This window comes from Bufo bufo, chromosome 2 (assembly GCF_905171765.1).
Source record: "Bufo bufo chromosome 2, aBufBuf1.1, whole genome shotgun sequence".
NCBI lineage: Eukaryota > Metazoa > Chordata > Amphibia > Anura > Bufonidae > Bufo > Bufo bufo.
Genome location: NC_053390.1, coordinates 471,137,234 through 471,159,422, shown reverse-complemented (window position 1 = coordinate 471,159,422; position 22,189 = coordinate 471,137,234). Strand labels below are relative to the sequence as shown.

Here is a 22,189-nt window from a genome sequence, read left to right as displayed (position 1 = left end):
ACCTACAAAGAAACCCTACAATCGGATATTTATACAGTGGTATAGGGTCTTTAGTAATACTTATACAATAAGGTGAAAGGGTAGAGCTACCATAAGTTTGAAATAAGTCTGACTTTGTGGAATGTAAAATATTTGAAGGTATTCTAAGTAGTGAGCTGCAAAAAGTATATAGTGTTGAATAAATGAATAACTGATAACCAGCATGGATTTTGCCTGTCTTGACTTGCCCTTTGACCATACTTCTGCTCATCCCTTGGTGCCAAACACCGGTTTCTCTTGAGTAAAACTAGGGACAACTGAGGAAGGAATAAGACTTAGTTCAGAGGAGAAGAACCAGATTATTAAAGGAAACCTGTCACCTGGATTTAGTGTATAGAGCTGGGGACATGGGCTGCTAGATGGCCGCTAGCATATCTGCAATACCCAGTCCCCACAGCTCTCTGCGCTTTTATTGTGTTAAAAAACCTTTTTGATCAATATGCAAATGACCTGATATGAGTCCTGTATCCGGAGATGAGTCAAGCGGAAAGGAGCCCAGCACCGCCCCGCGTCCTCCGAATCTCCTCCTTGCTGGCTGACGTCACAGAGCTGGAGCGCCGAAATCTCGCGATGCGCGAGCTAGTGCATGCGCAGTGTCGGCATCATGTTCATTCCCTGTGCTGACATCAGCACAGGGAACGAACTACGCATGGGCTAGCTCGCGCATCGCGAGATTTCGGCGCTCCAGCTCTGTGACGTCAGCCAGGAGGAGATTCAGAGGACGCGGGGCGGTGCTGGGCTCCTTTCCACTTGACTCATCTCCGGACACAGGACTCATATCAGGTCATTTGCATATTGATCAAAAAGGTTTTTTAACACAATAAAAGCGCAGAGAGCTGTGGGGACTGGGTATTGCAGATGTGCTAGCGGCCATCTAGCAGCCCATGTCCCCAGCTCTATGCACTAAATCCTGGTGACAGGTTCCCTTTAAATTGGATGCAAGGCCTCTTTTTTAGTTAGAGGTTTGAGGTCATGCTTATTTACCTTTGAAAAAAGATGCCTTAGGCTACTTTCACACTAGTGTTTTTACTAGATCCAGCAGGGTTCAGCAAAAACGCTTCCGGTACTGATAATACAACCATCTGCATTCGTTATAAACGGATCCGGTTGTATTATCTTTAAAATTGCCAAGACGGATCCGTCATGAACTCCATTGAAAGTCAATGGAGGACGGATCTGTTTTCTATTGTGGCAGTTTGTGTCTTGCTCCGCATCCCAGGACGAAAAGCAAACTACAACATGTTGCGGTTTTCTCTCTGGTATGGGAACGCAACTAAATGGAATGTAATGCATTTTGGAGCATTACGTTCTGTTCAGTTTTGTCCCCATTGACAAATGGATGGATCTCAATACCGGAAAACAAAAACGCTAGTGTGAAAGTAGCCTTAGCTGTAATCTTATTTACATGTGTAAATAGATGTGGGGTTAATACAAGGATTTTACTAAGGGGAAATTCATTACGTGGGGAGGAATGGCAATTTAGATATCAATATAGAAAAGGGTTCTTAACAGTTAGAGTAGTCAAACTATGGAATGTCCTACCACAAGAGGCTATTGGATATTATGTCAGCATTTAAAAAAGGGCTCACTGCTTATCTAATAATAAACTACATCAAGTAATAAATTATTATTTATTCAAAAAAGGATGAAATTGATGGACCTGTATCTTTTTTAATCTGTGTAACTATGTATGTAAATATATTCAGGATAGGTTCTAACTTATTACAATCATCATACTAATTTGAAATTACAAGATTATGATATCATAATCAAAAGTGATTTCTCAAATCTTACCTCTGTCTGCACCATTGCAGGTCTCTGAGTTCGCAGCATCTTTACAGTTTGAAAAACATCTACCACACCCTCATATCGCATTCTTTCTAGGACTATACTGAGGGTAATAAATACCCCTGTTCTGCCAACTCCAGCACTAGAAAAGAGAGACATGCAAATTAACATTTAGGGATATGAAGTGGAAATAACGTAGCTAGATACAACGCAGCCATATAGGCTGCAGCGAGAACATATAAACTTATTAAAACTAAATTGTTTATTGAGCATTTATTCTTTGTCCGGGCTTTTACTATTGATGACCTATCCTTAGGATAAGTCATCAATATCAGATCGGCGGGGGTCCCGCCGATCAGCTGTATGAGGAGATGGCGCATGCAGTGCACACGTGCTGTCTCACTTCTCTCTTCCTGTTCACCGCTGCTGTTTATGGCAAAGACCATAGACCACAGAGGTAAACAGGAAGAGAGAAGGGAGATGCAAGCTACAGGTTGTTTTATGTCAGTCTATTGCAGGGTTGCAATCTATACTTTTACTCCCAGATCGATATGATACCCGGATTTGCTATTTTCCGGTACTAGGCTGCTACTACTGCGCATCTTTTAGAACATGGTGTGCGCCGTCCTTGGTGCACACCATGTTCTCCTGAGCCAGCAGAGTGGCAATACGGCGGCAACTGCCACTAATGAAAATAGCACTGAGGAGGAAGGGAGGGGCTGTGGCTACTGCACCACCAATGAATATAATTAACCCCTATCACACAGCCGGCATCCGGCCTCAATGACAGGGCACGATGGTCCAGAGAACAACGTCAATTAGGGGGTTAATTAAAACTATTCGGCGGGATCACTATCATTAGGGGTTAATTATATTCATTGGTGGCGCATTGGCCTCCCCCCCCCCCCCCGTATTATCTTCATTGGTGGCATAGTGGCCACAGGGTCCCCTCCTCCTCAGTATATTCATTGGTGGCAGTGGCAGCTTCTGATCTGAGCCCCAGCATTAAAATTGCGGGTATCCAATCGGTTACTAGGGCAGCCAGGACGCTACTGAAGCCTTCGCTGCCATGGTAAGCTCCCTGCTGCTGTGTCCACAAAGCACAGGGCAGCAGGGAGAGTGTAAAATCCTATTCACCCTAATAGAGCTCTATTAGGGTGAACAGGACAAGGGTTCTAGCCCCTAAGGGGGCTAATAGTTATTAAGTAAAAAAAATATGAAAAGTTTAAAATCACCCCCTTTCCCAATTTTACATAAACAATGAAAAAATAAACATATTAAGTATTGCCACGTCTGAAAAAGTCTGAACTATTAAAATATTAAAAAATATCTCCTATGTGGTGAACGCCATAAAAGAAAAAAATAAATAACACGCAATTCGCCTATTTTCAGTCACCTTGTCCCCCCAAAATATAGGAAAGGACTGTTCTATTATGGGCCGGACATTCCATAAAATGTGGAATATTGGGCAGACTAGATAGGCCAAATGGTTATTATCTGCCGACACATTCTATGTTTTTTCTATGGAATGCACATGGTTTTCTGTGTGTGTTATCTTTTTCGCATGGTATAGAGAATCGCAATACTTTTTATGGTATCTAAATCAAATCAAAAGTCTATAGTTTGCTAACAGTCTGAGGGTATGGCTACAGAAAATGTGTGCCGGGTGAACAAGATGCAGCCGCAAGTTGTGTTATGTACATTTACTGAAAATCTGCATGATTTTCAGACTGATTCTTAACCACCTGCCATCTGGGCCATTTGCCCCCTTCCTGACCAGGCCAAATTTTGCAAAACTGACATATCTCACTTTATGTGGTAATAACTTTGGAACGCCTTTATTTATCCAGATCATTCAGAGATTGTTTTCTCGTGACACATTGTACTTCATGATAGTCATAAATTTGAGTCAAAATATTTCACCTTTATTTATGAAAAAAATCCCCAAATTACCCAAAAATTTGAAAAATTCGCAATTTTCTAAATTTCAATTTCTCTGCTTTTAAAACAGAAAGTGATACCTCATAAAATATTTATTACTTAACATTCCCCATATGTCTACTTTATGTTGGCATAATTTTGGAAATGTCATTTTATTTTTTTAGGACGTTAGAAGGCTTAGAAGTTTAGAAGCAATTCTTCAAATTTTTAGGAAAATTGCCAAAACCCACTTTTTAAGGACCAGTTCAGGTCTGAAGTCACTTTGTGGGGCCTACATAGGGGATACCCCCATAAATGCCCCCATTGTAGAAACTACACCCCTCAAGGTATTCAAAACCGATTTTACAAAGTTTGTTAACCCTTTAGGCGTTCCACAAGAATTAAAGGAAAATGGAGATCAAATATTTAAATTTCACTTTTTTGGCAGATTTTCCATTTTAATCAATTTTTTTCTTTAACACATCGATGGTTAACAGCCAAACAAAACTCAATATTTATTACCCAGATTCTGCGGTTTACAGAAACACCCCACATGTGGTCATAAACTGCTGTATGGGCACACGGCAGGGCGCAGAAGAAAAGGAACTCCACATGGTTTTTAGATGCCATGTCCCATTTGAAGCCCCCTGATGCACCCTTACAGTAGAAACTCCCAAGAAGTGACCCCATTTTGGAAACTAGGGGATAAGGTGCCAGTTTTATTAGTACTATTTTTGGGTACATATGATTTTTTGATCATCCATTATAACACTTTATGGGGCAAGGTGACCAAAAAATTGGTTGTTTTAGCACAGTTTCTATTTATTTATTTTTACAGCGTTCATCTGAGGGGTTCAGTCAAGTGACATTTTTATAGAGCAGATTGTTACGGACGTGGCGATACCTAATATGTATACTTTTTCTCATTTATTAAAGTTTTACACAATAATAGCATTTTTGAAACAAAAAAATTGTTTTAATGTGTCCATGTTCTGAGAGCTATAGTTTTTTTATTTTTTGAGAAATTTTCTTATGTAGGGGCTCATTTTTTGCGGGATGAGGTGCCGGTTTTATTGGTACTATTTTGTGGGACATACGCGTTTTTGATCACTTGGTGCTGCACCTTTTGTGATGCAAGGTGACAAAAATTGCTTGTTTTGACACAGTTTTTTATTTTTTATTTTTACGGTGTTCACCTGAGGGGTTAGCTCATGTGATATTTTTATAGAGCTGGTTTTTACGGACGCGGCAGTACCTAATATGTATACTTTTTTTTTATTTGTTTCACTTTAACACAATAATAGCATTTTTGAAACCAAAAAAATGATGTTTTAGTGTCTTCATGTTCTAAGAGCTATAGTTTTTTTTTTTTTGAGAGATTTTCTTATGTAGTGGCTCATTTTTTGCGGGATGAGGTGACGGTTTTATTGGTACCATTTTGTGGGACATACGCGTTTTTGATCACTTGGTGTTGCACCTTTTATGATGTAAGGTGACAAAAATTGCTTGTTTTGACACAGTTTTTTTTTTTTTTTACGGTGTTCACCCGAGGGATTAGGTCATGTGATATCTTTATAGAGCTGTTTTTTACGGACGCGGCAATACCAAATATGTCTATTTTATTTTTTCTATTTTTAACATTTTTTTTTTATTCCTTACTTGGGGACTTTTTTTTTTTTTACATGTGAAACTTTTTTTATTTTATTTTTTTCAACCCTTTATTTTTTTTATTTTTATTTTACACTTTTTCGTCCCCCATAAGGTCATACAAGACCTCTGGGGGACATTTACTTCACTTTTTTTTTTTTTTTTCACTGTTGATTTCTCCTGTAACTGGGGCTGACATAGTAGCCCCAGTTACAGAAGAAATACACCCCCCAGAGAGGCTGTACAGCGTAATTCTGCGCTGTACAGCCTCAGAGCAGGGCTGATCGAGGTCTCTGAAAGACCTCACACAGCTCCTGCACTCTCCGGTCACGGCGGTCACATGACCGCCGGGCCGGAACAGGAAGCGCACACCTGGGCACTGTCCCTGCCTTCTCTCTGGGTTGCCCTGCTGTCACTGACAGTGGGCAACCCGATCAGCAGCTGCACGATTAGCGTGCAGCTGCTATTTCTGAACGGACGTTTTAAAACGTGCTTTCAGAAATAGAGATCCACCCATAGGACGTTTATATCCTATGGGCGGACGGAAAGTGGTTAATGGCCACACAATTTTGCAGTCAAACAGAAGCTTAACCTGCAAACCCACATGACCATTTACAATCAAAATGCTCTTTAACTACATAATTAATAAAAAAATTTTTTTTGAAGAAGTGCAGTAAAATTTAATACTGGTAAGTGCTCATGCACACGAACGTATATTCTTTCCGTGTCTGTTCTGTTTTATTTGCGGACCGTATACGGAACCATTCATTTCAATGGGTCCTGCAAAAAAAACAGAAGTTACTCCGTGTGCATTCCGTTTCCGTATATCCGTATTTCCGTTCCGCAAAATATAAAACATGTCCTATTATTGGAAGGGAAGATATAGGGCGGCTTTCCCTCTAGTTGGGGATGGCAAGGTGCTCCAAACGGATGTCGCACTCTAGTCACCAAAAAATGTGCAGAAAAAATGAGTGGGCACTCTTATTTCCCTTTCGTCCTAACCAGCAGCACAAGTGGGGGATTTGCCCCTGTGAAGCTGGTCAGGACAGGCGGAATTTTTATTGAACAAAAATCTCTGCCAAGTATCATTAATTAATTAATGCCCCTCCCCCTATATAACCCGCCCCTTGCCTGGACGGGGTTGCTTTTTTTCTGTCCTGTGGACTGGAAATGGACAGGCTAAACTCCTTTAGGAGTTTTTCTCCCCTGGTAGGGTTGAGTATGTTAATGTGTTTTACATTTTTGTTTGTTTTTACAGGTCCGCTGCCGGCTGCTGCAGACGATGGATCCAGCCAGCATATGAGGAGCGTCCGCTTAGAGATCCTTTCTCTCCCCTTCACCCCCTTTTTTTCCCTTCCCCCTCCGATGCTCATAGCCTTACCATGCGCTTTCGTCAGCGCCGCAGGCTAGTGCTGCGTGCGTACACCGCCTCTCTCTGCCTTTCTCGTAATACCGGAAGTGCGTCATGGATCACTTCCTAGGGAAGTCTACGCACAAGCAGAGCCATCTGGCTTGTTCTAATTGTAGCACCCCCTTGCCTGATGGATATGAGTTCCACCGCTGTCCAGGTTGTCGACCCAGACCTGCGAATCCGAAACCTACTATGGTGGAGATGTTCTCCTGGATGAAAGAGTTCATGGACACCTCCGTCGCGCAGATAAAAGGCGCGGTTTCTAATAAGAGACCTAGAGAGGCCTCTCTGGGGCCAGTCCCCATGTTGGAAGAAGTTGTCTCCTTAGAAGATAATTCTTCCTCTGATGATGAGGACGCGCCATTTTTCTTCCCGGCCGAAAGAACTCAGAGGTTACTTCGCTCCATCAGGTCAAGGGACCAGGATGTTGAGCATGGGGAAGCTCCACAATCCACCTCTAGGGGGCCAAGGGCCTTCAAAGTGGACGATTCTTTGAAAAAAATGATGGCCTTAGAATGGAAACACCCGGAAAAAGGTCCGGTCCTGACCAAAAGATTTAAACTAATGTTTCCCCTACAGGAGGAAGACTCGCAGAGTTGGTTTCCACCTCCTAAAGTAGATATGGCAATATCTAAGCTTTCCAGGAGAACTCTAGTTCCCTCTGATGATGGAAGTAATTTAAAAGACCCCCTTGACAGACGAGCTGAATGTTCACTTAGACGCAACTACACTGCTGCTGCTGCCTCTGCCTCTGTGGCTATCGCCAGCAATGAAGTCTCAAATTTCATCCACGCCCGCACACTTAGAATTCAGTCTGAGCTGGATTCTGGGGTTGCCAGAGATGATATACTGGACCAGTTCAAGACCCTTTTGTTAGGGATAGATTTTTTGGCTGATGCATCCCAGCAGCAGCTAAAGTTAGCTGCTAAATCTATGGCACTTTCTTCGGCCAGTAGACGCCCCCTGTGGCTGAAGCCATGGGTAGCAGACAACACGTCGAAATTTAACCTCTGCTCCCTTCCCTATGAGCCGGGTAGACTATTCGGCTCTGAGCTGGATCGCTTAATGGAGGACCTCGCTGATAAAAAAAGGGAAGTCCCTTCCTCAACAGTCCTTTCGGGGTCGAGGAAGAGGTAGACCAGCAAGGTTCCAGAGGGGGGACAGGACCCAGAGGCGTCCTGAAGGAAATAAAAGAGGTAGAGGCCGCGGTCGTGGAAACCGCAGGGCTGAACCATGACTCTCAGCAGCCCGTCCCCCACCGATGTGCCAGCCCCAAACCCTCAGTTCATTCCTCCAGTTGGAGATCGTTTAAGTTTATTTTGAGTTTTTTGGATTTGAAAAATTCCAGACCCATGGGTGTTAGAAGTCATAACATCAGGTTACAAGATCGACTTTATTTCCCTACCTCAGGAGAGGTTTATCCTGAAGAGGGTTTTGACTCCCACCAGGCAGTTAATCCTGGAGGAATCAGTACGGCAGTACGTACAAAAGGGGGCCCGTGAGGAACTTCCTCCGCGCGAGCAAGGTCGGGGAGTCTATTCTCCCATATTTCTGGTCCCAAAGCCATCAGGGGATTGGCGTATGATCATCAACCTATGCTATTTAAACAATTTTATCAGAAAGAAGCGTTTCCGGATGGAAACCATTCGTTCAGTTCTAAACATCCTGAACCCAGGAGACATGATGGTAACGATAGATCTGAAGGATGCTTACCTTCATGTTCCCATCTATCCAGCGCACAAAAAATACCTCAGAGTTGCGGTGACCATAGGCAGTGCAGTGAAGCACTACCAATTTGCGGTGTTGCCCTTCGGCATCTCCTCTGCCCCGCACACCTTTACAAAGGTGGCGGCTCCTGTTGTCGCGCATTTAAGGCTTCTAGGGTTAGAAGTCGTCCCCTATTTAGACGACTGGCTGCTAAAAGCCGCCTCCGCAGTCATCTTGCAGACTCACCTCCAGCAAGCTCTCCACACTCTGCAGACTCTAGGTTGGCTTATAAACTGGGACAAGTCACAATTGATCCCATTCACCAAGAGAACATTCCTGGGGTTTGTGATCGACTCACAGCAGATGATCCTCTCCCTGTCGCCACAGAGGAAAGACAGAGTAATAAAAGCAGCAGAGTTTCTACTTCCACCCAGACGGGTGTCTATCAGGGTTCTCATGAGGATGTTAGGCCACATGTCAGCATCTGCAGAGGCAGTTCCATGGGCCCTATGGCATCTACGCCCACTTCAGGAAGAAGTGTTAACCGTATGGAGTCGCAAGCCAAGGGACTTGGATCGGATGCACTACCTGTCTGCAAAAGCCCGTTCTTCACTCAGGTGGTGGAGGAACCTAACAGATGGGAGGTCCTTTATCCAACCGCGTTGGATTACGTTGACCACAGACGCCTCCCTTCTAGGTTGGGGAGCCCATCTGGAAGACTATTCAGTACAAGGTACCTGGTGTCCTCAGGAGAGACTTCTCTCTTCCAATTTAAGGGAGTTGAGAGCGGTCAGACTAGCACTCAATCATTTTGCTCCTCTCATTCGCAGTCAGGCGGTGAGAGTCCGGGCAGACAACACAACAGTAGTGGCTTATCTAAACAGACAGGGAGGAACGAGATCCCAGACTCTCCTGAGGGAGGTGGGACAAATTCTCGCTTGGGCAGAGACCAACCTATCCCACCTGATGGCGGTTCATATCAGAGGAGACCTCAATGTAGTGGCAGATCGCCTAAGTCGGGGTCTTCCCGTTCCAGGGGAATGGTCATTGAATGAGAACATCTTTTCCAGGATTGTCCAGCGTTGGGGTACTCCAGAGATCGATCTGATGGCAACTCGTTTGAACGCCAAAGTGTACAGGTTCTGCTCCCTTTACAAAGAGGACAACGCTGTAGCGATAGACGCTTTGTCCATAACTTGGAGGTTCAGGCTGGCTTATGTGTTCCCTCCAATTTCCATGATACCAAGGGTATTGATGAAGATCAAGCAAGACCAGACCTCAGTGATAGCCATCATACCATTCTGGCCAAAGAGGTCTTGGTTCACCCAGCTCATGCAGATGAGCCAGGGCACATATTGGAGACTTCCCCTAATACAGGACCTAGTGTATCAGGACACAGGTCCCTGTCTAGATCTGAGGAGGCTCAGTCTGACAGCCTGGAGATTGACAGGTTCCTTATAGACGCTAGAGGGTTATCTGAGGAGGTCTTGAGAACAATCTCGCACTCCCGGGCGGAGTCCACAAACAAGAAATACTCCAGGAAATACAAAATTTTCATTCTATGGTGTACCGAGAGAGAGGTAGTTCCCTCAGATCCTCCTCTCTCGGCGATCCTACAGTTTCTTCAAGATGGTCTAGACAAGGGTCTAAGCCCATCTACGCTCAGAGCTCACGTCTCTGCTTTGTCGGCATGTATTGATAGGCCGATTTCTCAAGACCCCCTAATCAGGAGTTTCCTTAAAGGAGCTCAGAGACTTAAACCTAGCATCCTGAGACCGATCCCTGAGTGGGATCTAGCAATAGTGCTAAAGGGGTTGTGTGTTCCCCCCTTTGAGCCATTAGACGAGGTATACTTGAGATTCCTATCTCTCAAAGTCACCTTTCTATTAGCCATTACCTCGGCTAAAAGAATTGGGGAACTTCAAGCTCTAGGAGCGGCAGAGCCATACCTAACTTTCCTCCAGGACAAGGTCCTGTTGAGGTTCCTGCCAACCTTTCTGCCGAAGGTGCCTTCATTCGCAAATCTTAACCAGACAATAACATTACCAACATTTTCCCCTGCTCCAACATCTCCAGAGGAGGAAAAGTTACTTACCCTGGACATTCCGAGGGCTCTAAAAATATATTTACATAGAACACTGGACTTCAGAAGATCTGAGAATCTCCTTCTAGCCTACTCAGGAAAAAACTGAGGGCTTAAAGCCTCCAAGCCTACCTTGAGTAGGTGGATCAAGGACACTATCCATTTGACCTTTCTATCACAAAATCTGTCACCACCATCATTTGTATCTGCCCATTCGACCAGGGCAGTATCCACATCGTATGCTGAAAGGAAATTAATTCCTTTAGACCAGATTTGCGCTGCCGCCTCTTGGAGTTTCCAGAACACCTTTATCTCTCACTACCGGATAGATTCAAGGCGAGCAGAAGGAGCTGCCTTTGGACACTCCGTTCTAAATGCTGTACTCCCTTAGACTGAGAGAAATTATTAGTTGGTGTATATGTTCACACATAATATTTTGCCCTCCCAGATTTGTGTAAAGTCCTTGCTACTTCCCCACTTGTGCTGCTGGTTAGGACGAAAGGGAAGCGTCAATTTTGATGTAAATTTGTTTTCCCTTAGTCCTAACAGCAGCACACAAATTTCCCACCCTTTTTGGTTGTGTGAATTACTTGTTAAAAAAGCAACCCCGTCCAGGCAAGGGGCAGGTTATATAGCCACATTCCCTTTAGAGATATCAGACATATATCTCAGGGAAGAGACTCTATTACTACTACTGCAGAACCTTCCTAGATTGCGGAGAAGATACCTATTTGCTTCAATCTGAGATGTGAATGAACTTGATTTGGGCTGAAATACTTGTATCCTAGCAGCTACCTCACTTGGCTCATGATTACCAGCATGCATATTCTAATTATATGATTTTTTCTTAATAGCGGCAGGATTGCTGATTTTATACATATGACATTTTGTTTTTATTTTTATCTACACTTTGGAGTCATCGGTACGATTTGTAATATATATGATATACCTGTATCCCCTATTCCCTTTGATACATGCATCCACATAATAAATAAATATAGGGATGCTACATTGAATCTGTGTGAGTCCAGATATAAGAGTGCCCACTCATTTTTTCTGTACATGTCCTATTATTGTCCGCATTACGGACAAGTAAAGTACTGTTCTATCAGGGGCCAGCTTCTCCGTTACGCAAAATACAGAATGCACACGGATGCCATTTGTATTTTTTGCAAAATACATACGTCGTGTGCATGAGGCCTAAATATTTTGGCCAAACCCTAAGGGTAAGTTCACAAGGTGGTTGCCACGTGTGGTTCGCCTCACATTGTTTTCAATGAGAGGTCACGCTGCTATTTGTGTGGCCAGTGGTTTAAAGCCACAAACATGACAAGAAAGTCATAACAGTAAGTCCAGTTGCCTTGATTTATTCTTTACAGATATGACAAGAAAGGACATATCCTTTTATGGTGCAGTGTCCAGACAGACACTGGAAGTCGCAGCGGTTGTCCACTTGCGTTTAAGCTCCATTCGATGGGACTAAACCATAAGCACATCTGCAGCATTTAAAGTGAAAAATCATGGCAAAGTCCGCCATGCGAACATACCCTATGGCTTTCCATACATAATTTATTATGAATGGGCTTGAGCTGTAATACCAGGCACAAAAGATGGATATGAGTTGTGCTATTTCAGTAAAATACCATTTCTCAATTTATACAAACGCTTTAATAGGACCTGTTACCTTTCCTGTCATGGCTGTTTTTAGTAACTACTTACATTCCACATGTAATAAAAATTCTGTTGAATCTACTCTTATAACTCTATAATATGCACTCCTATATTATTTCTACTAGTAGTTTATGAATGAATTGCCAGCAGTCAGTTTGGTTTTTAGCAGTTGGAGGGGGAAGGGGGGTTCCTGCACAGTCTGACACTATCCAATCAGTGCTGCCTGTGTCAGACTGTGCAGGGATACATCCCCAACTATTAACACCCAGATAGACCTTTATAGCACACTGATGACCATTCATAAACTTCTAGCAGGAATAATAAAGCGATGGCACTACATAGGATCATAATAATAGGTGCTTCAGAACTGAATTGTTTAACCCCATAAGGACCCGTGCCGTACTTGTACAGCGCTGGTGGACTTGACTTAAGGATCAACGGCAGGTGTCCGGCAGTCACTGATAGCCGGACCCCTGCTCTATGCCCTGGCAATGGTGAAAACACAGATGCCGGCGCATTAACCTTTGCACACATCAAACCTTCATCTCATACAAAAAAAAATTTTGTCCATACATAGGACAGTCGCCCAAAAAATAAAATAAACTATGGCTTTCAGAATATGGAGAACCTAAAAATATCATTTTTTTTAAAAAATGCTGTATTATGTAAAACTGAAACAAACAACCAAAAAAAGTTGTCATATTTGGTATTGTCGCGTCCGTAACAACCTGCTCTATAAAAATACCACATGATCTAACCTGTCAGATGAACATTGTAAATAACAAAAAATTTAAACGTGTAATACAGAGCAACCAAAAATCATATGTACCCTAAAATAGTACAACAAAACTTCCACTTTTATCCCGTAGTTTCCAAAATAGGGTCTTTGTTTTGGAGTTTCTACTAGGGATCTACTAGGGATCGACCGATATTGATTTTTTTATACCGATAATCTATGAACTTTCAGGCCGATAGCCGATAATTTATACTGATATTCTACGAATATAATTTTTTTTTTAAAAATCCTACACAAATCTGCTGAATATGTTTATTGTTAACGTGTAGGTTTTTTTTTCTTGTAAATCTTTCTATTTAATTTATAATTAATGTTTTTTTTTTTTTTTTATAACTATTAGCCCCCTTAGGGACTAGAACCCTTGTCCTATTCACCCTGATAGAGCTCTATCAGGGTGAATAGGACTTCACACTCTCCCTACTGCCCTTTGCTTTGTGCACACAGCAGCATGAGGCTTACCATGGCAGCCAGGGCTTCAGTAGCGTCCTGGCTGCCATGGTAACCGATCCGAGCCCCAGGCTTACACTGCTGGGGCTCCGATCAGAAGCTGCCACTGCCACCAATGGGGAGGGGAGAGGGGACCCTGTGGCCACTGCCACCAATGATTAATTCTGGGGGGCTTGGGTGGGGGGGGGGCACACTGCGCCACCAATGTCTTTAATACTGGGGTTGGGGGGAGAGGGGGCGCACTGTGCCACCAATGTCTTTAATACTGGGCTTGGGTGGTGGGGGGGCGCACTGCGCCACCAATGTCTTTAATACTGGGCTTGGGTGGTGGTGGGGGCGCACTGCGCCACCAATGTCTTTAATACTGGGGTTTGGGGGGCGCACTGCGCCACCAATAAAGATACCTCTCTCATAAATTCATATACAGGAGGCGGGAGCTGGCTGCAGAATCACATAGCCGGCTCCCGACCTCTATGAGCGTTAGCTGAGATCAGCGGCACCTGAGGGGTTAACTACCGCAGATCGCAGCTACAGATGTATCATCGTTACCGCTCCCTTTTTTCGCAATTCGTTAATTCCGAAACGCGATTTTATCTCCTTCAGTGTAGCAATACACAGCAAAGCCACTAGATGGCGGTGTTTAGTTAAAGTATTCAAATTATCGTAGTTATTGGCCAGAGTGGCTTCCCGTTTTACCGGCTCCCGTCATCCCTCCCCGCTCTGCCTATCACCCTTAATGTTTGTTCTCCCCTAAACTTAGTGTCCCCCCACTGTAGGTGTACAGTAAGCACCTACAGTATATCATTATCTACAGTACTTGCGGCTGCGTTGAGCCGTATACTGTACAGTACATGTGCTGTATTTAATTAAAAAGTTTGGCAATACATGAATAAAAATACAGCCATGTACAGTACAGTACATACACATGCATGAATTATCGCTGCTGTGCAGCTTACTGTAATTACCGTCTGGTCGTGTTCACCCTTATGGAAACACCGAGGTGGCGGAGATTACAGTAACCTGCATGGCATTGAGGACAATATACGGTAATGTACAGTATACTGTCCCCTTCATCACGCACGCAGCCAAAAAGAAGAAATCGGGTGTCGGGGGTGGCGGGGTGGGGAGGGAAGTTCACCAGACAGCTACTGTACACTGTACAGTACAGTACTGTACAGTAGCTCCGGCTCATGATGTTGCGCCTAGGACTAAGTTGAAATCGCAATGCGATTTATAGAACTTGAATTAATCGCATTGCGATGTAATAACATATTAAGGTATTATATCTGTCAAATGGAGTACCTATATATATATCTATAAATACAGCTGGTATATTGTGGGCACTGAGTGTAAAGTCATTTGTGTCTATTGCACATTAACATAACTCAGAAGGCTAGAATTATCCTACAATTAAATAAATATCCTTCATAGAAAAGACTAATTCTATAGGAGAAATGCCAGGAGTAGAGTGCATGAGGATGCAGATGCCTTGCACCTTTTGGTTACTAAAGAAACAAAGGACGCTATCTCGGCAGCGCTGTGAATAAGAAAACCCGACAGCCTAGCTCCACAGCAGCACGGCTTGTCAGAGCTGCACAGGGGGCCTTTTTTTGGGCTACTGGGGGAGGCAGCATAAAAAGTGTGTAACTTGAAACCTGCTGAGATAGTTTAATGTATAAATAAACATTTAGTCCTGTATACAAGACCAGAATGAGGAGTTCATACCTATTTTTGGATAATGTTTTCTCATAGCAAGATAAGAACCTCGGCATCTATCTAACATCCAGCATCTTCACAGGAGGGGGAGGGGGTAAGTGCACAACCCAGTATATCTTCCTATTATGAACCCACCATAAGAGACATATAGAAGATGTTATACAGATCACTCCAGGTATCAAGCATAAAGAATTAGCCGATCACCCATTACAATCTGGGCAATAATTGCTACTTGAGTTTTTAACCCTTTAGAGATTATGGACTGGCTAGGATACATTTTACCTGCAAAATATCTACAAAAATAAGTTACACTATCATACAGTTTTTGTGCTGCCATCCCCACCAGGAGTCCAGCTTGAATGTTAATCAAAGTCTTTGAAAAGAGGTGTTCTACAGGTTTCAAGTTACACACTTTTTATGCTGCCTCCCCCAGCAGCCTCATTGGAGAACAATAGATGGAGATTGTGGGGGTTGGGTGCCTTGAGTAATGTGCACAATAAAAATCCAAAGTTCCTGTGAACAAAAGCATTCAAGTTTCCTTTGAACAAATTGGCAGATAGAAGCAAATAAAGAGAAAAAAAATAGCATCCTTTTTGGTATAATAAATTGCAATTAATATATTTAATGCAACAATTTGTTTTTAAAACATTTGTTTTTACATGTTTATATATATATATATATATATATATATATATATATATATATATATATATATATATATATATCAATTTATCATTTAATAAATGGAATATGTGAAAAACAAATATATATGCTCTGGATGTCTGTAATTGAAGTGTGCCTGACTACAGTTGTGAATGACACTTCCTTGGTCAGCATGGTGGCCAGATTCATTACCAATCAAACTTTTATGGAACCAGCTGGGGAGCAAGTTTTGGCAATCTAGGAGTGTATAGGATCTACAAGCCTAGTTGTAATCTCTGTGGGCAAATATCCACTGGATATCATACAGAACCTACAAATAAAACTTGAAAAAAACTTGAACAAAAAAATAATGAACGGAAATGAAATGAAAAAATAATTTAACTCACCTTAATCCACTTGCTCGCGCAGCCCGGCTTCTCTTCTGTCTTCTTTTTTGCTGTGTGCAGGAAAAGGACCTGTGGTGACGTCACTCCGGTCATCACATGGTCCGTCACATGACCACAGGTCCTTTTCCTGCACACAGCAAAAAAGAAGACAGAAGAGAAGCCAGGCTGCGCGAGCAAATGGATTAAGATGAGTTAAATTTGGTGAGTTAAATTATTTTTTCATTTCATTTCATTTTTTTTTTTTGTAGATTCTATATGATATCCAGTGGATATTTGCCCACAGAGATTACAGCTAGGCTTGTAGATCCTATACACTCCTAGATTGCCAAAACTTGCTCCCCAGCTGGTTCCATAAAAGTTCGATTGGTAATGAATCTGGCCACCATGCTGACCAAGGAAGTGTCATTCACAACTGTAGTCAGGCACACTTCAATTACAGACATCCAGAGCATATATATTTGTTTTTCACATATTCCATTTATTAAATGATAAATTGATATATATATATATATACAGTACAGACCAAAAGTTTGGACACACCTTCTCACTCAAAGAGTTTTTTTTATTTTCATGACTATGAAAATTGTAGATTCACACTGAAGGCATCAAAACTATGAATTAACACATGTGGAATTATATACATAACAAACGAATGTGAAACAACTGAAAATATGTCATATTCTAGGTTCTTCAAAGTAGCCACCTTTTGCTTGGATTACTGCTTTGCACACTCTTGGCATTCTCTTGATGAGTTTTAAGAGGTAGTCCCCTGAAATGGTTTTCACTTCACAGGTGTGCCCTGTCAGGTTTAATAAGTGGGATTTCTTGCCTTATAAATGGGGTTGGGACCATCAGTTGCGTTGAGGAGAAGTCAGGTGGATACACAGCTGATAGTCCTACTGAATAGACTGTTAGAATTTGTATTATGGCAAGAAAAAAGCAGCTAAGTAAAGAAGAACGAGTGGCCATCATTACTTTAAGAAATGAAGGTCAGTCAGTCAGCCAAAAAATTGGGAAAACTTTGAAAGTAAGGGCTATTTGACCATGAAGGAGAGTGATGGGGTGCTGCGCCAGATGATCTGGCCTCCACAGTCACCGGACCTGAACCCAATCGAGATGGTTTGGGGTGAGCTGCACCGCAGAGTGAAGGCAAAAGGGCCAACAAGTGCTAAGCATCTCTGGGAACTCCTTCAAGACTGTTGGAAGACCATTTCAGGGGACTACCTCTTGAAGCTCATCAAGAGAATGCCAAGAGTGTGCAAAGCAGTAATCCAAGCAAAAGGTGGCTACTTTGAAGAACCTAGAATATGACATATTTTCAGTTGTTTCACACTTGTTTGTTATGTATATAATTCCACATGTGTTAATTCATAGTTTTGATGCCTTTTATAGTCATGAAAATAAAGAAAACTCTTTGAATGAGAAGGTGTGTCCAAACTTTTGGTCTGTACTGTATATATACATAAAAATATAAAAACAAATGTTTTAAAAACAAATTGTTGCATTAAATATATTATTTGCAATTTATTATACCAAAAAGGATGCTATTTTTTTTTCTTCAATTACAGACATCCAGAGCATATATATTTGTTTTTCACATATTCCATTTATTGAAACCTGTAGAACACCTCTTTTCAAAGACTTTGATTAACATTCAAGCTGGACTCCTGGTGGGGGTGGCAGCACAAAAACTGTATGATAGTGTAACTTATTTTTGTAGATATTTTGCAGGTAAAATGTATCCTAGCCAGTCCATAATCTCTAAAGGGTTAAAAACTCAAGTAGCAATTATTGCCCAGATCATAATGGGTGATCGGCTAATTCTTTATGCTTGATACCTGGAGTGATCTGTATAACATCTTCTATATGTCTCTTATGGTGGGTTCATAATAGGAAGATATACTGGGTTGTGCACTTACCCCCTCCCCCTCCTGTGAAGATGCTGGATGTTAGATAGATGCCGAGGTTCTTATCTTGCTATGAGAAAACATTATCCAAAAATAGGTATGAACTCCTCATTCTGGTCTTGTATACAGGACTAAATGTTTATTTATACATTAAACTATCTCAGCAGGTTTCAAGTTGCACACTTTTTATGCTGCCTCCCCCAGTAGCCCAAAAAAAGGCCCCCTGTGCAGCTCTGACAAGCCGTGCTGCTGTGGAGCTAGGCTGTTGGGTTTTCTTATTCACAGCGCTGCCGAGATAGCGTCCTTTGTTTCTTTAGTAACCAAAAGGTGCAAGGCATCTGCATCCTCATGCACTCTACTCCTGGCATTTCTCCTATAGAATTAGTCTTTTCTATGAAGGATATTTATTTAATTGTAGGATAATTCTAGCCTTCTGAGTTATGTTAATGTGCAATAGACACAAATGACTTTACACTCAGTGCCCACAATATACCAGCTGTATTTATAGATATATATATATATATAGGTACTCCATTTGACAGATATAATACCTTAATATGTTATTACATCGCAATGCGATTAATTCAAGTTCTATGAATCGCATTGCGATTTCAACTTAGAGCTTCTGCCGACTTCCGTGCTCATGGAGCGTCCCCATCACCATGGGAACGGCTCCATGCTAGAATGTACTGTCGGATTTGAGAAAGTTGAAATCGCAATGCAATTAATTCAAGTTCTATGAATCGCATTGCGATTTCAACTTAGTCCTAGGCGCAACATCGTGAGCCGGAGCTACTGTACAGTGTACAGTAGCTGTCTGGTGAACTTCCCCCCCACCCCGCCACCCTCGACACACGATTTATTCTTTTTGGCCGCGTGCGTGATGAAGGGGACAGTATACTGTATATAACCGTATATTGTCCTCAATGCCACGCAGGTTACTGTAATCTCCGCCACCTCGGTGTTTCCATAAGGGTGAACGCGACCAGACGGTAATTACAGTAAGCTGCGCAGCAGCGATAATTCATGCATGTGTATGTACTGTACATGGCTGTATTTTTATTCATGTATTGCCAAACTTTTTAATTAAATACAGCACATGTACTGTACAGTACAGAGTCCAACAGAGTATAGGGAACAGGAGGATGATGAAGTTGCCTACCCGACAGACCATACGGCTCAACGCAGCCGCAAGTACTGTAGATAATGATATACTGTAGGTGCTTACTGTACACATACAGGGGGGGTGCAGTTTACAGCCTACTCTACCATGTACTGTAGTTCCAAGCGGGTCCCGGGTAGTTCCAAGCGCCATCTGGTGTTCACTCAGCAAAATTGCACCACCAAGCGCTTCGGGTTAACAAATGAAATTCGCTATCGTTATGCACTGATGCGAGTCTGCAGGGAGCACTAACGATGATACAACTGTACTTGTCATGGAGGTCGGGAGCCGTCTATGTGATTCTGCAGCCAGCTCCCGCCTCCTGTATATGAATTAATGAGAAAGGTATCTTCATTGGTGGCGCAGTTGCCACAGCCCCTCCCCTTCTCTTGTCCTTTCTCCTCTAATTGTGGAGTTTCTACTCTACACAGGGGGTCTTCAAATGTGACATGGCAGCTTAAAATTATCCCAGTGAAATCTGCCTTCCAAAAACCATATGGCATTTCTATCCTTCTGCGCCCTGCCCTGTGCCAGTGTTCTGTCATTCTGGAGAATCACATCTTGATAAGGTCCACCAGAATGACAGAACACCGCTACAGCAGTTTACGATCACAAATGGGGTGTTTCTGTAAACTACAGAATCAGGGCAATACATATTGAGTTTTGTTTGGCTGTTAACCCTTGCTTTGCTACTGGGAAAAAAATTGATTAAAATGGAAAATATGCCAAAAAAGTTAAATTCTGAAATTTCATCTACATTTTCCTTTAACCCCTTAGGGACCGGGCTCATTTTCACGTTAAGGACCAGGCCATTTTTTGCAAATCTGACCAGTGTCACTTTATGTGGTGATAACTTTAAAACGCTTTAACTTATCCAGGCCATTCTGAGATTGCTTTTTCGTCACATATTGTACTTCATGACACTGGTAAAATGAAGTAAAAAAAAAATCATTTTTATTTATAAAAAAATACCAAATTTACCAAAATTTGGGAAAAATTAGCAAATTTCCAAGTTTCAATTTCTCTACTTCTATAATACATAGCAATACCTCCAAAAATAGTTATTACTTTACATTCCCATATGTCTACTTCATGATTGGATCATTTTGTGAATGCCATTTTAGTTTTTTGGGACGTTACAAAGCTTAGAAGTTTAGAAGCAAATCTTGAAATTTTTCAGAAATTTTTTTAAAACCCAATTTTTAGGGACCAGTTCAGGTCTGAAGTCACTTTGTGAGGCTTACATAATAGAAACCACCCAAAAATGACCCCATTCTAGAATCTTATCTCCATCTGCCATTAACTCTTGTGGAACACCTAAAGGGTTAACCACATTTGTAAAATCAGTTTTGAATACCTTGAGGGGTGTATTTTCTTAGATGGGGTCGCTTTTATGAAGTTTCTACTCTAGAGGTGCATCAAGGGAGGCTTCAAATGGAACATGGTGCCAAAAAATGGTGACTTCCAGAAACCATACGGCGTTCCTTTCCTTCTTCGCCCTGCCATTTAGTCATACAGCAGTTTACTACCACATATGGGGTGTTTCTGTAAACTGCAGAATCAGGGTAATAAATATAAAATTTTGTTTGGCTCTTAACCATTGCTTTGTTACTGGAAAAAAAACGGATTAAAATGGAAAATTTGCCAGTGTTCATCTGAGGGGTTAGGTCATGGGGTATTTTTATAGAGCAGATTCTTACGGACGTGGCGATACCTAATATGTCAACTTTTTTTATTTATTTTAGTTTTACTAAATAATATTTTTTATTTTTTTGTTGTTTTAGTGTCTCAAGTCTGGGAACCATAGTTTTTTTTCCGATTGTCAGTGGCTAAATTGGGGAAGGGGAATATAAATTTAGTACTCCATGGAAGTGTGGTACTCCCTGAAGCAACCGTCAATGCAGAGGCCCGGATGATCGGGGCACGTGTCACACTGAGTAGTGGTGTCCTTCCGTTTTCCGCTCCTGTGACACACTCTGCACTTTTTTGGGGTCCGTCCCTTCTATCCAGTATGGGGGACCACACCTGGAAAGTGTTGGCCAGGGACGATCCGGGCGCCTCCAGTTCCCGAGGTACTCCGGCCTGCTCTTTCCCGGTCAGAAAAGATCGGGGCCTTGAGGAATGCCTCATAGAACTGAAAGAATTTCCCTGTGTTGCCAGCGCTCCGGGACAACACAAAAAAGAGTTGTACAAGGCAACCTTGCACCAAGTAGACCGCAACTTTTTTGTACCATGCCCGGGTTTTGCGCATGGCATTATATGGCTTGAGGACTTGATCAGAGAGATCAACACCTCCCATATACCGATTGTAGTCGACGATGCAATCTGGCTTGAGGACTGTTGCTGCGGTACCTCGCACAGGGACAGGGGTGATGCCGTTACTGTGAATTGTGGACAGTACAAGGACATCCCTCTTGTCCTTATATCTGACCAGCAACAGGTTTCCACTGGAAAGGGCATGGGTCGCACCTCTGGGGATAGGTACCTGGAGGGGATAGGTAGGGAGGCCACGTTGATTTTTCCGCACGGTCCCACAAGCGGACATGGATCTGGCGGTGAGGGACTGGAACAAGCGGATACTAGTATAAAAGTTATCCACGTACAGGTGGTAACCCTTATCTAGCAGTGGGTGCATAAGGTCCCATACAAGTTTCCTGTATGGGACCTTATGGGGGGGGGAACATTCTGGGGGTTGAATACGGGAATCTCGCCCCTTGTACACACGAAACTTGTAAGTGTACCCTGAGGTACTCTCACAAAGTTTGTACAGCTTCACGCCATACCTCACCTGCTTTGAGGGAACATACTGGCGGAAAATGAGTCTCCCCTTGAAAGCAATGAGAGAC

General features: G+C 42.5%; 1 protein-coding gene across 16 annotated transcripts in view; it reads right to left on the bottom strand.

Annotated features, from left to right (window-relative positions):
* PTPRS (protein tyrosine phosphatase receptor type S) overlaps positions 1-22,189 on the bottom strand; it is a 600,160-nt gene that overhangs the window by 68,448 nt on the left and 509,523 nt on the right. For all 16 annotated transcript variants that reach the window (XM_040417715.1, XM_040417713.1, XM_040417721.1 and 13 more), the window contains one exon: positions 1,834-1,969. In XM_040417715.1, the coding sequence (XP_040273649.1) occupies positions 1,834-1,969 (136 nt within the window). The remainder of the gene's footprint in view (positions 1-1,833; positions 1,970-22,189) is intronic.